The sequence below is a fragment of the Odocoileus virginianus genome, chromosome 18 (assembly GCF_023699985.2).
Source record: "Odocoileus virginianus isolate 20LAN1187 ecotype Illinois chromosome 18, Ovbor_1.2, whole genome shotgun sequence".
NCBI classification, from domain to species: domain Eukaryota; kingdom Metazoa; phylum Chordata; class Mammalia; order Artiodactyla; family Cervidae; genus Odocoileus; species Odocoileus virginianus.
In genome coordinates, this window is record NC_069691.1 from 50,534,700 (window position 1) to 50,548,412 (window position 13,713).

Genomic DNA, 13,713 nt, shown 5'->3' on the forward strand with positions numbered 1-13,713 from the left:
CAAACCAAATCTAGTAATAAATAAAAAGACAGATTTAGTCCATAAATTCAAAGTTTGCTTTCTATCAGAAATCAACAGATAGAAATAAAAAGAAATAAATCAATAGATAGAGCATACTTAAAAACAAAGACAAAAATGTATTTTAATCCAGTAGATACAACTGGACAAAGCATTTTGATTAGAATCAACATTCATTAAGATGTAAAAAGTAAAAGTCTCAGAAAGCCATACCCAGATGACTTAGTTAACAGGGGACAGTACATTTTCATCAAGTAGATAAAATCCTAACACAAGGATCTAATTTACTATTGTCAGAATCATAGCAAGTCAAATCTAGCTACTGATACCCATTAGACAACATGACACTCAAGCTCCTGGCAAATGCAGAAACAGTAAAAATAACTAAAATTATGAGGTACAGGGTGGAAAAACATTTTGCATACTGTCACTACTTACAGATATTATGAATATCTACATTGAGAATCCAAAATAACCGATGGGTAAATGATTATAATCCATAGAAGAGTTTAAAAATTTTTCTAAAATAAGTCCATACTAAAAAATAATTAGCCTTTCTCTATACCAGCAACAAGTAGTTCAGAATCTTGATAAGATTAATAACATGCTCAATACCCATATAATGTTAGTTTTCTAGGAAAACCACTGAAAACGTCTGACAATCAAGTTATAAACACACCCATAAAGGCAACAAACAAGCACCAAGAAATATAAACCACAGAATGAATTATTTAATATTGAATCCATGGCTAATTCATTTCAATGTATGACAAAAACCACTGCAATGATGTAAAGTAATTAGCCTCCAACTAATAAAAATAAATGGAAAAAAAATTTTTTTAATTAAATAAAAAAAGAAAATTACTCCCTAATTTATCAATATACTTAATACGATTCTAAACTTCCAATATTTTGTGTATATCTGTGTATGTATACATAAAGTCTGAGAAGCTGAATAAAATGTTAAAGAAATTTTAAAGTAAAATTTTAAAGAAAATTTTTATGTTAAGAATGGCAACACATTCTCAAGGAAGAAAAGAAAAGAAAGCAGGATGAACTTTATCAGATTTCAACAACTACTATAAAGATAGAGTATTCAGCTTTGGCCACCTGATGTGAAGAGCTGACTCTCTAGAAAAGACCCTGAGGCTGGGAAAGAGTGAAGGCAGAAGGAAAAATGGATGACAGAGGATGAGATGGTTGGATGGCATCACTGACTCAAAGGACATGGGTCTGAGCAAGCTCTGGGAATTGGTGATGGACAAGGAAGCCTTGTGTACTGCAGTCCGTGGGGCCGTGGAGTCAGACAAGACTGAGCGACTGAACAGACATAACAGATTCATACACAAAGTATTATGTTATTAGTTTAAAGATTGTTACTCATGGGACAGAACTGAGAAGCCAGAAAGATAACACACAGATATGGAAACTTTTAATAACAGAGTCAGCACTTACGATCTGTGTGGAGAAAAATACATTTTTTAGAAAATGTTGTTGTTGCTGGATAGCTAACTAGGCAAAAACTAAATAGATATTGGGTCCCTACCTCACATGATATAAAAATGAAGATGAGTTGCACTTAAGACCAAATGTAAAAGGTAAAGCTCTCAAGCTTAAAAAAGACAATATGGAACATCAATTAAACCTGTCCTTTAAAAATGATTTGCAAGTTTGATAGCAACAAAATTAAGAAATCTTATTCATTAAACAATATAGACAGACATTAAAATATATATATATATATACAAATTTGGGATAAGATATTTTCACTGTATACAACCAAGAAAGATATTATTCAAAACAAATTGAGATTACTCTGTGGATCAATAAGAAAAAGAAATTTAAAAATTGGAAATAGAAAGGAATAGGAATTTTACCCAAAAATAGGCATATATAGTTGATAAGCATAAATAAGATATCAACTACATTAAAATTAGCAAAATGCAAATTCATGTGACAATGAGTGCTTATTTCATACCACCATGATGAGAAAAGATGAAAAGTCAGGCAATATTCAGTGTTGACAGGATGCAGAGCAATGGGAATTCCATCTATTACTGGAGTAAAATAGGTATATCAATTTTGGGAAACAGTTTGTTATGTACTACATAGTGACATTGAAATGTGTATTCCTTGGACATGCAATTCTACTATTAAATATGTACCCTAAGAAAATATTGCCTCTATCCCATAACCATGAGCAAGGATACTTAGAGCAATATCATACATAACCAAAACCCAAGAGCTCTCAAAATGTTTACAAAGTGGAAACTGCTGCAGAAAATTAAATAGCAGTAACAGTGAATCAACTGGAATTGCACACACGCATATGGATGGGTCTCAGAAACAATTCTGAATGAAAGAAGAAAGTCATACACTATGATTCCATTTTTAAGGTCCAAACAGACAGAAGGTAACAACATTTGTTTACTCATAAGAAATTACAGAGGAAAGTAAGTGGAAACATGGATTTCAAGGTTTGGAGGAGACAAAATAGCACTAATAATCGTACTACTTGGCCTGTTTATTAAGGACAGAGGTGTTGATTTTGACTTTGTACCTGCATGTATGTCTGTGTGTGCAGACTCCTTTTATTTATATTTTACAATATTTAAGAAATGATGAATTACAGTCTATTGTGCTTTTCATATATCTTCCAGTGAATCATACACATACTACTATTTCAAGGCTTTTTAACTGCACAAGACATGTGTACTTTAGGAAACTTGTTATAGTACCAATTTTCTTTGTAGGTCAATTTCCCTTGCCCCAACTAGGGATGTAAAAATTAGAGGTGTGTTTTCCAGTAGGCAGAAAGGGTAGTATTACACAGAAATAAATGTGAAGTATTCCATTTTGTATCCAAAATTTATTGGCACAAGCATAAGACAGGCACACCAAATTGAGTGAAAATAATTTAGATGGGTAATTACAGTTATCATTGGTGGAGTTTATAACATGTATAAATAATAGGCCAATTTTATATATATATATATATATAGTCCTAATGACAATTCTGCAAAGTAGAATAGCAGAAAGACGAACTGACTAACCACTTACACAAAAAAGTTAGAATGAGCCCAGATGTATCTCTCTCTCATACGTGCCCTGTCATGACTTCATTTTGCCCAGATTTTATTACTAGGTGTCTGATAGTGGGGTGTAATGTACTATAAGAAGACCTGACTTAATCTCGCTCTGCAACTGGTTAGCCATTTGACTTTGGAAAATATTTCATGAGTTCTTAAGAGCTCAGTTCTTTTTATTTCCTTTTCTCTTTTAAGGAATTGGAGATTACAGTACCTATCAGAGTCACTCTCAAGTTTAAGCAAAATACGTATATAAAGCACCCAGCACAAAACATCTATTCAGTACATTTTAAGATGATGATGATAATAATGATGAATTTCCTGTTAAAATTATGGGAACAGTTCCCTAGTGGTTAAAAAGAGAAACAGAGGGCTGGCTGAAGGAAGGGCTGATCAAGTAAACAGAGGGAGAAAATGAGAGAACTGGGAAAGTGAGAATACTAGTAAAGAGCTCACTTTCATGACCCTGTGTAGACTCTTGGCCAAGGCTGGAGGGATGATGTAATTTGGAAGAGGCTGATGCTCTGAACACAAGGAATGTTCTTGGGACAAGCAGGGGTTAGGGGATAGCCTTAGTAAGAGAAAAGGCATGAAAGAAGAAAACGGAAGACTCTCATTAGGTCAGTCACACCTGACCCAGAGCTGAGAACATCTGCAGCCCTGAAGAGCCTCTTAACTGTGTGAATGCCCTCACCTCTGTCTTCCTGGCAGGAGAGTTACGAGGAAGATTGGCCAGAAGAAACTCAGCCTACAGCTACCCAGGATTCTGCTAATCATCTGACCTGGGATGCACAGTTTCACTGCTAAGCAGATGCTTTTACCAAACTGCAGTTTCTCTATTTCTGTGATATCTTCACCATGACAAAGAAAAGACCAACAAACAACAACACAGCAACAGAGCTCCTTATTTTGAACAGTACAATATGGACTTCTATCATTATGTTATTATTCCTAGGTTATTACTTCTGCACCCTTCTGAATTCTTGTTGGTAACAGACTAAGCCCTTATAGAAGGACTTCTTTTTACCATTTACTTTTCTAAGATGTAAAGTATTTCTTCTATCACTACCTCCAGACTAGAACTGTGCTATGTATAGATGAACCTACTGAATTACACCGAACTGCCTGTTAACCTTGCCCAAATATCATCAACCTCAGGTCCTTGGCTCCTCTGACCCACCTGCCAATGTTTAGAATTGGGGTCCTCCTTTCATCCTTGGCCCAACCAGTTAGATCCACCACAGTCCTAATGAGTGAACCGAGCTCAAGGTATGTATGTGCCAAGTTAAGACTCACGGAGCAATTCAAGATACCCTCAGAAATGATTGAAAAACATGTAGAAGTATACAACACAACAGATTTCTAAAACTCAAATGATCTCTTTTTCGTCTCCTATTGTAAATGCAATTCTTCTTTTTTCCTCTCTGAAATTTGAAATTGTTTTTGTTCTGCCCATCATTGACCACCAACGGTGCCATGAAACCTACCTTCCTGTGCTCAGTAGGAAGGCTAATGAGAGATGCTGTAAGTGACAAAGCAAAGCAGCACTTGGCTTACACTGAACTCCATACCTGAGCGCATAGCCTCTTTCTGCATGCTGCCATAGTCATGCCAGTCCTTTCTTCTCAAACCATCTGTCCATGCATAGAACTGCCCATCTCCCAGGCCCAGTGGGAATGTCTGTGGAAAAGGAAAGTATTCAGAGCATAAAAAGGAGGTAGTTCCTTCTGTGTGGCTGGCAAACACAGCCAGATGCATCATAGGCAATCAAAAATACTCCGGTAACTGATTCTCCACATCTACTAAAAAGAAAGCCATTGCTACTGACCTGATGGACACACATTTTAAAATCTTTTTTCTGCTTTTAAAATAAAAGCCTGTGTCACACACAACACCTACCATTTCCAATATTATTTTATCCAAAGCCTTTCATAATTTAGTGTACCACTTCATCTGAACATAAATGGCTAGCCATTTTTACTTGCCCAAAGTGTAGATGGTAGTAGGGCTATTGATTTCATATTAAAAGGAAATACCTTTTTTGTGTGTGATTTGTACAGTTTCCACTCATTTTGATCAAGTACATCTGAATGGCCTGGTAACAATATTAGCAAGCATTTGTTGAATCTCAGTGTGTACCAGATACTAAGACACTCTATGTATAGAAGATCCTTTGGTCTTTACAAGAGTCTTTGACTAAATCTCCATGTATCTGCCACTTAAAAAAGGCCCAGAAAAGTATTAACAAAATAACCTGAATGAAACCACAGTGGCCAAGACAGGACTTGGGCCAGTTCTATTAAGATCAAAACTGGGGTACTGATGACTATTAAATACTGCCTCCCATCAAGATTTCTGTTAGAATATGGTGTGTAGTTATGTTTACAATTGAAGTGTTCACCAAATTAACAATGTAGTCACAACATGTTCTGTGCTTTGGTGAAACTCAGTATGTTCTGATGTCACCTTGGTTATTATTTTTGTGTACATGGCTGAAACTGCTTCTTTATGGTACTTATTTTGGTAATAAATAAAATGTTTGGGATGAAGCTTATCATCACAACCTCAAAAGTGAAGATAATATAAAATAAATATTTTCATATTCACATACCATTTTCCTTTAGTTCATTTTTGGAAATAACACATCAACAGAAAAAAATAGAACAATTTTGAAAGTTTCAATTTAGGTAAAACAGAAGATGAAAAATTTCAGTGAGGAAAGTTTACCCTAAGAGACTTTCCAAATAAAAGGTCTTACTTCTTCATCTGAAACAGGACAACTATTGTGCTTATGAAAAAAGTATCCACCTTTAGTCCATCTTTATGGTTTATAAAGCTTCCACTAGTTTGGAAAGAACAAAAATGGATCTTAATATTTTTAAAAAATGGTAGTTAAATCAGAGGAAAGGCTTTCCAGATCAGGTGACTATTATCTAAATATATTTAAAAAACTGTTCATTATAATAGTAAGTTCAGGACCAACAACAACAGGGGAATAAACATACCAGGATGATGGTGAGTTTACAAAAGATATTAAGAATAAATTTTGAAAGGAGGATGACAAGAAAGAAAAGATGGAAAAACTAACAGGAATATAATAAAAATAAAAGAAAGTGGAATAAAACAATTTTGGGGTTTAATACCAATACAAAAAAAAAACCCAAAACTCATGCATTTTTTTTCTGATTGATATTTATTTCAAAATTGGAATACAGCTCCAGGCAAGAGAAGATTTGGATCAAGGTTATTCTCAAAATAGTAAAAATGTGCTTCCAGCAAGAGCTCCCATGATCCCAACCGCTGGTTCATGAAGTCCTCTAGGCTGGGGTCTGATCATGACGGACTTTTGCTACATCCTCCAATGACTAAATAAAGATGACAGAGCAGCAGACTCATTGATGCGAATCTATAGTCCTGTCTGGGTGATACCTTCTGTGAGGCAAGAGGTGGTGCCCAAGGCCATCCTGTTGGGGAGGACGGTTCTTCTCATTGGAGACACTTAGGCTTTCTGGCATTGCTCAAGGGTTCCTGGCCTGAAACGAGGGCCTCTGTGTGAGCTATGACGTCCTGAAGGCCACCGTTGTAGTTGAGGGGCTAAGCTGTTTCCGACTCTTTGCAGCACACCAGGCTTCCCTGTCCTTCACTGTCTCTCAGACTTTGCTCACACTCATGTCCATTGAGTTGATGAGGCCATCCAACCGTCTCACCCTCTGTCACAGGCCAACGGGAGGAGCAAAGATGGCAGCTGAGCAGTGGTTCCAGGGGGAAACAGAGTGCGTCTTCCCAGCACTTTGGAAAGGGAGGGGGTCGGCTTCAGGACCTTGATCTAGTTGTGCACAACGCGTATGTTGCCCAGGGCACACAACAGTGTCACGTGACAGGAGGTGGACTAGGGGCTAGAGATCCCCGACAATGGCCCCACCATCTCCCCTTGCTCAATGGTGCACCCAATTCCAGGTATGATGCAACTCCACAGACCCACTGAGTCCCCAATGGGGACCCCAATGGGGTCACTGAGTGGTTCCCCCTCACCCAGCACGTCAGGTAGCGCACCCATCCCTATAGGATGTCCCAGGGCAAATCCCAGAGCTGTGCCTATCCCAGGTGTCACGGGGCTCTGTGTTCTCAGCCCACAGCACACTGATCCCCAGTGAGAGTTGGGGGCGGCTGCTTCCCTCCACTTCTGCACCTTTACAATGCCGGGTGCCTCTGCACGGGCCCCTGGTCTGGCATACGGCACAACAGGCTCCATGCATTGATTGCTCAAATGTCTTAAAACCCAAGTGGTACCTCAGTCTCCCCAGCCATGTTGTTTCACTTATTAGTAATTCAACCCACAGCTTTAGTATTCCATTTGTTTCTTTCAACAAATCTTGCTACTTGTACATTACAGGAGAGATGGAACCTCCATCTGATGCTGAGCTATTTTGTCCAATCTTGTACATCATGACCTTTGAATGTGTCTCCTTGTCCACCATCATCTGACATCACCTGGCTTTTTACCCAGCCACATGGGGCTGTTTAAAGCACCTGAGGCAGGGCATATAATACCTATTATGCACAGTTCTTGAATGATTTCTCCTAGTTCCTTAGGCCCACAGGGAATTCATTTTGTTTGACAATTACCATTCTGAAAGGAGTACATGAAGGCTTATTTTATATGAAAAGTACATCATGAGAAATGCTGGGCTGGAAGAAGCACAAGCTGGAATCAAGATTGCCGGGAGAAATATCAATAACCTTAGATATGCAGATGACACCACCCTTATGGCAGAAAGTGAAGAGGAACTAAAAAGCCTCTTGATGAAAGTGAAAGAGGAGAGTGAAAATGTTTCTTAAAACTCAACATTCAGAAAACTAAGATCATGGCATCCAGTCCCATCACATCATGGCAAATAGATGGGGAAATAATGGAACAGTGAAAGACTTTATTTCAGGGGGCTTGAAAATCACTGCAGATGGTGACTGCAGCCATGAAATTAAAAGATGCTTGCTCCTTGGAAGAAAAGCTATGACAAATATAGACAGCATATTAAAAAGCAGAGATATTACTCTGCCAACGAAATCCATCTAGTCAAAGCTATGGCTTTTCCAGTAGTCATGTATGGATGTGAGACTTTGATTATAAAGAAAGCTGATCGCTGAAGAATTGATGCTTTTGAACTGCGGTATTGGAGAAGACTCTTGAGATTCCCTAGGACTGCAAGGAGATCAAGCCAGTGAATCCTAAAGGAAATCAGTCTTGAATATTCATTGGAAGGACTGATGCTGAAGCTGAAATTCCAATACTTTGGTTACCTGATGGGAAGAGCCAACTCACTTAGAAAAGACCCTGATGCTGGGAAAGACTGAAGGCAGGAGGAGAATGGGATGACAGGGGATTAGAGAGTTGGATGGCATCACCAACTCGATGGACATGAGTTTGAGTAAGCTCTGGGAGTTGGCTATGGACAGGGAAGCCTGGCATGCTGCAATTCATAGGGTTGCAAAGAGTCAGACATGACTGAGCAACTGAACTGAACTGATCTGAAAGGGGTGAGAGACTTCCTGATTCCCAGCTCTTTCCTCCTCCACATTGATTTGATTTCTCTAACCTGAGGATGCTCTCTCCATTAGAAGTTTGCAGAGTTTGACCCTGCAGGATCTCAACACCCAATATGTGCGCAAATATCAGAGAGATTCCAACCTTGTGATCTCATAGGGGAGAACACGCAGGGACCTTCCTGCCTTCCTGACCATAACTTTGTCCCCTTTAACCATCTGTGTGCTGTCATAGAGCATGTTGACTCCAGGTGCAATGTGTTCAGTCTCCCTAAGTTGTGTCTGACTCTGTGACCCTACAGACTGTAGCCCACCCAGCTCCTCTGTCCATAGGATTCTCCAGGCAAGAATACTGGAGTGGGTTGCCATGCCCTCCTTTAGGGGATCTTCTCGAACCTTTGTCTCCTGGGTCTCCTGCATTGGCAGGAGGGTTCTTTACTACTCTTGCCACCTGGGAAGCTGCAGTAGCCACACCTGTTGCTTATTCTGGAGGACTAGTGAACAGTAAGCGCCACAGGAGGCCTCAGATCACCCCCGCTGGTCCTCAACTGGAGGTGATCTCAGCCTGTGTCTTATACCAGGGGCTGAGGAGGCACCGATGCCAAACAGGACTGTTTTCCTGAGGCCCCTGCTGGAGTAAGTAGGGCAACAGGGGCAGATGGGGCAGGTCTGAGTTGCTGCTCGGGTTAAAGTTTCCCACAGTCTGTCTGTTCTTTTCAGGTGAGGTCAGACCACCTTTGCTTCTGGGTTATTCTCACTGGACCCTTTCCAGCCCTCAAAATAACTGTGTGGCTTTTGCAGCTCCGTCTCTCTTGGATCTTTCCTGCAGTTTGTTCCTGTCCCAGGGTTTGTCTGTTTCCCCAAGTCAGCAGTGGACAGTGGACAGCCAGCATCCTCAGTCTCACAGTTGAGCTCACATGTATAGCTCTTCCTACACCTGGTTGCTGTAGTAAACATGGCCTGATGGGGGTCTTCAAGTACAGGGCATAGATGGCCTGTCTTATTCCCAACTTCCTAAGAATTTGTTGCCATTGATTTCTGGGGTCCCCGTGGCTGGGGAGAATGTCCTCATTGGGCCAAGTCTCTGAGCAACTGGAATAAACCAAACTATAAGGAAATGAGCAGGGTTTCCCAGGAGGCACAGTGGTAAAGAACCTGCCTGCCAAGATAGGAGACCCAGCTTCGATCCCTGGGTCAGGAAGATCTCCTGAAGGAGGAAATGGGTTATTATACTGGGTTATACTATACCCACTCCAGTATTCCTGCCTGGCAATTCCCATGGACAGAGGATCCTGGTGGGCTGCAGTCCATGGGGTCGCAGAGAGTCAGATACAACTGAGATCCCACACAAGGGAGCAAGCACCTTGAGCCCCCCAGTGCCAGACATATGCTGCTGGAGGACCAGGGGTGTGTGTGTGATGGGGGGCTCATTTCCTCTGCCTCCCACCCTGCTCCTCCATCATCTCACAGCTGCACTAACCTCTTAGATACTTTCTGTGGCCTTTGGCTGGAAATCAGAGGCTGCATCAGTAAACTCAACGGTGCGTCGTAAATTCTATCATCCAAAACATTTCCTGTAGTGGGGGCTGCTGCACTGGCTGGGGTTGTAACTGATGTGCTTTTCATTTCCTTTCTATGAGGGGTGGACTGCCAGGGGCTTTCAATATTTAGACTATCAGTCACCACAATGTACTCCCCTTCATCCTCAGCAACTTCCCAGGGTCCCACGTCTTAGCATCCCAACATGTCACAAACACTAGACCTTCATCTGCTAGCTTACAGCCTCATTTTGCACACGGACGGCTGGGGTACCCAGCTCAGCATTGCTCCCCCTTGCCTGCCTCCCTCACTCAAGTCAGCAGAGTGATGGACATCGCATATCCTTCAGTGACACCCGCTCTTTCTTTTCAGCTTCTCTTCTGCATCCATGGAGCCGAGCTCAGCCCACTGTGGGGACCATTCCTCTCCAGTCCTGGAGGCCTGGCACTCCAGCAGTTCTTCAGACCAGGTGGTGTTTTCGGGGAGACCACAAACATACAACGTTCAGGCCACCTCTCCTCCCAGGCAGGGTGGCGGCCAACTCAGGATCTTCTCTGTGGATGTCTCTTTCCCAAGCCCACTTCTCGAGGGGCTCCCCAATTTTTAATTCCCAAGCTGTTCCCCCACTATGTGGAGGGCAAGGAGAGAGCAAGAAAGTGACTCTCCACCTGTGTGTGGAAAGGTGTAATGAACAAGAAACTTACACACAGGAGGCTTGTCCTAAGTGGCCCAAGTCAAGTAGCCCTTCACCTGTGTCTGCTGAGCCTTAGAAGTTTATCCAGAGGCCTTAAGAGGCTCAGTTACGATCCGACCACAAGGTCTCCAGGCTGCTGCACCCTTGAAAGAGCTCCCAACTTGGGGAGAGTGGGCATAGTGCACATTTCCAGGACCCTGGAGCTAGGAGGGCCTGGAAAGGAGCCTCTGATTATCTGGTCCAGGCTTGTGGGTAAACCACAAGTCACAATCTCTTCATCACCTCTTCCAACATTACCAAGCACCTTTAATATCTTATTTTGGTGTATTTAATGTAGAGAAGTCTTAACATCTTGAAACCAAGATTTAACCTTTGCTATCTCCAGTAAACCCATGAAATGACGGTAAGGCATCAGATGAATCAACAAAGCGGACAGTGGAACTGACATGAAATTTCTGTAAATGGCTGAGAGTTATTGGGAAAGAAGTGCTTTTTTTTTCCACCAATGAACTTTAAAAGTAGTAAATTGAACACATCAGGTGTTTTTGAGGGTGAGATTATAGGTGAGGACAGTGAGACTGACATTGCTAGCTCCTCCTTGGTTCACACCCCCTTGACAACAAACAGGTGATTTCTGAGCCTGCCCACCGAGCTACCAACCTGTGGGGGATTGCACTTTATTGAGAGGAGAATGTTTCCCCTCTCATAAGCACAACTGAAAGCCAGGATGCCACCCAGTAGTGAAAACCTGGGATCCACATAAGTCTATGCACTCAGTTTTGTTAATCATGGGCTTCTCAGGTGGCTCAGTAGTAAAGAAGCTGCCTGCCAATACAGGAGACGCAAGTTCAATTGCTGGGTCGGGAAGATCCCCTGGAGAAGGAAATAACAACCCACCCCAGCATTCTTGCCTGGAGAATCCCGTGGACAGAGGAGCCTGGAGGGTCACAGTCCATGGGGTCGCAATGAGTTGGACATGACTTAGTGACTGAACAACAAGAAAACTGTTAACCACATCTCACCAGCTCCTAGTGAGCTGCAAGCCTGCCTCACACTCCTGAGACAGAGAACATAAATCCCAGCAGGAGACTTGAGTCAAAAGAAAGGAACGGGTATGGGCTCCTGGGTAGCTGTGGGACATCCTCCCCATACACAGAGCTTCTGAGTATCACACCCATGCCTTCACTTACAAGCAGGTACAAAGACCCAAGGATCAGCCAAGATCTCAGGCATCTGAGAACTTTTCACATAAAATCAGAGTCCAAAATAAACCAAGAGGCAATGTAAAGCTCAGAAGAAAACTTCCACTCAAAAAATCTAAATTTAATTTATGCAAAGGGCTTTAAGAAAAGGTTATGTACAGAAAGAGAATTTTTTTTGTAAAGGGAAGTATTTAGAGGATAAGGAAGAGGTCTTGAAAAGTGAAAATGAGACAGTAGGACAGAGTAATTGTGAGGCCATTGGAAGATGAAGGTCAAGGAATCCTAAGAAATTTAAAACAGAAGAAAAAGGAAGAGAAGGAGGGAAAAGAGAAGGAAGGGGAAGAGAGGGAAAAAAACAGAGTCAGAGGCATAAAAATATAAGTTGAAGGGAGGTAACAAAATATTGGGTCAGCCAAAAAGTCCATTGGGGTTTTTCTGTAACATCTTACAGAAAAGCCTGAATAAACTTTTTGACTAAGCCAACAGTAGCAAGCCTAGATTCCATCCAGTCCTGCAGGCACAACAGGGATGGAAAGCAGATCCAGAAAGGATGTCTTTGTGGGGAAAATAAAATAGGAAAAACAAACTTACTCTTTGCCTATTTTGAAACATATTGAAAGAAGAGATCTTCCAAAGAGATTGGCATGGACTGATGATGTGTATATAAAAATTTAAGCAAATAAAAAATGGGTCCAATAATAATGCTAGAGGTTAAAAAAATAATGTACAAGAAGAAAATGAAATTATAACACATTTCTTTTCTTAAGTATGAATATTCTTACCTAGATATTAGTTTAACTAAAATTGATTCTGTATCTATACTGGAGGTTGAGGGAAAGGATAGACAAAGGTAGTTAACTATACATCTTACATAATAAAACAATAGATAAAGTCAAAATAAAAACAAAGAACAGTAATATGCACATTATCAATAAATATGGAAGCATATTTATAGACAAATATAGACAGGATAAAGGCAAATTGATGCAGTTGCCCCTGGGTATCAGACATGACAAGCAGAGGGAAGTGATCCCATGCATTTCTGACTATCATTTTAAGCTTTATGTTATGATTCCATTTAAAAAACATATTCAAAATCACTTGACATAAATAAATCTCAAATACCATTTTTTAGACCTTCCTGGCAGTTTTTAGTGCTCATGCAAGGTGTGTTGGCATCATAAGGATATTTTATAATGCAGAGGATTCAGTGGAAGCAGACCATCTGCAACTGCTTTAATAAAGGCTCTCTGAGGATTTGCTCCACTAATGCCTCCTTGCACGTATATCCATGCTACTCACAGTCCAGCAGCATCAGCACCACCTGGGAACTTGTTAGAACTACAGTTCCCTGTACCCGACTCATACCTGTGAGGTCAGAAACTTTCAGAGGAGAAAGGGAAGTCTCTCTTTTAATTTTTCAAGGTATTCTGAGGCTTACTAGAATTTGAGATCCACTAACCCAAGTCTATACCCCAATCAGAAATGCTGAACAGGCTGAAACTGAATAGTTCTATGAAGACCTACAACACCTTCCAGAACTAACACCCAAAAAGATGTCCTCTTCATCATAGGGGACTGAAATGCAAAGGTAGGAAGTCAAGAGGTACATGAAGTAACAGGAAAATTT

At 40.9% G+C, this 13,713-nt stretch overlaps 1 protein-coding gene across 1 annotated transcript in view; it reads right to left on the reverse strand.

The window, feature by feature from the left end:
- Nucleotides 1-13,713, reverse strand: part of GALNTL6 (polypeptide N-acetylgalactosaminyltransferase like 6) — a 1,391,757-nt gene that overhangs the window by 921,984 nt on the left and 456,060 nt on the right. The window contains exon 2 of the mRNA XM_070480689.1: nucleotides 4,679-4,787. Within this exon, the coding sequence (XP_070336790.1) occupies nucleotides 4,679-4,787 (109 nt within the window). The remainder of the gene's footprint in view (nucleotides 1-4,678; nucleotides 4,788-13,713) is intronic.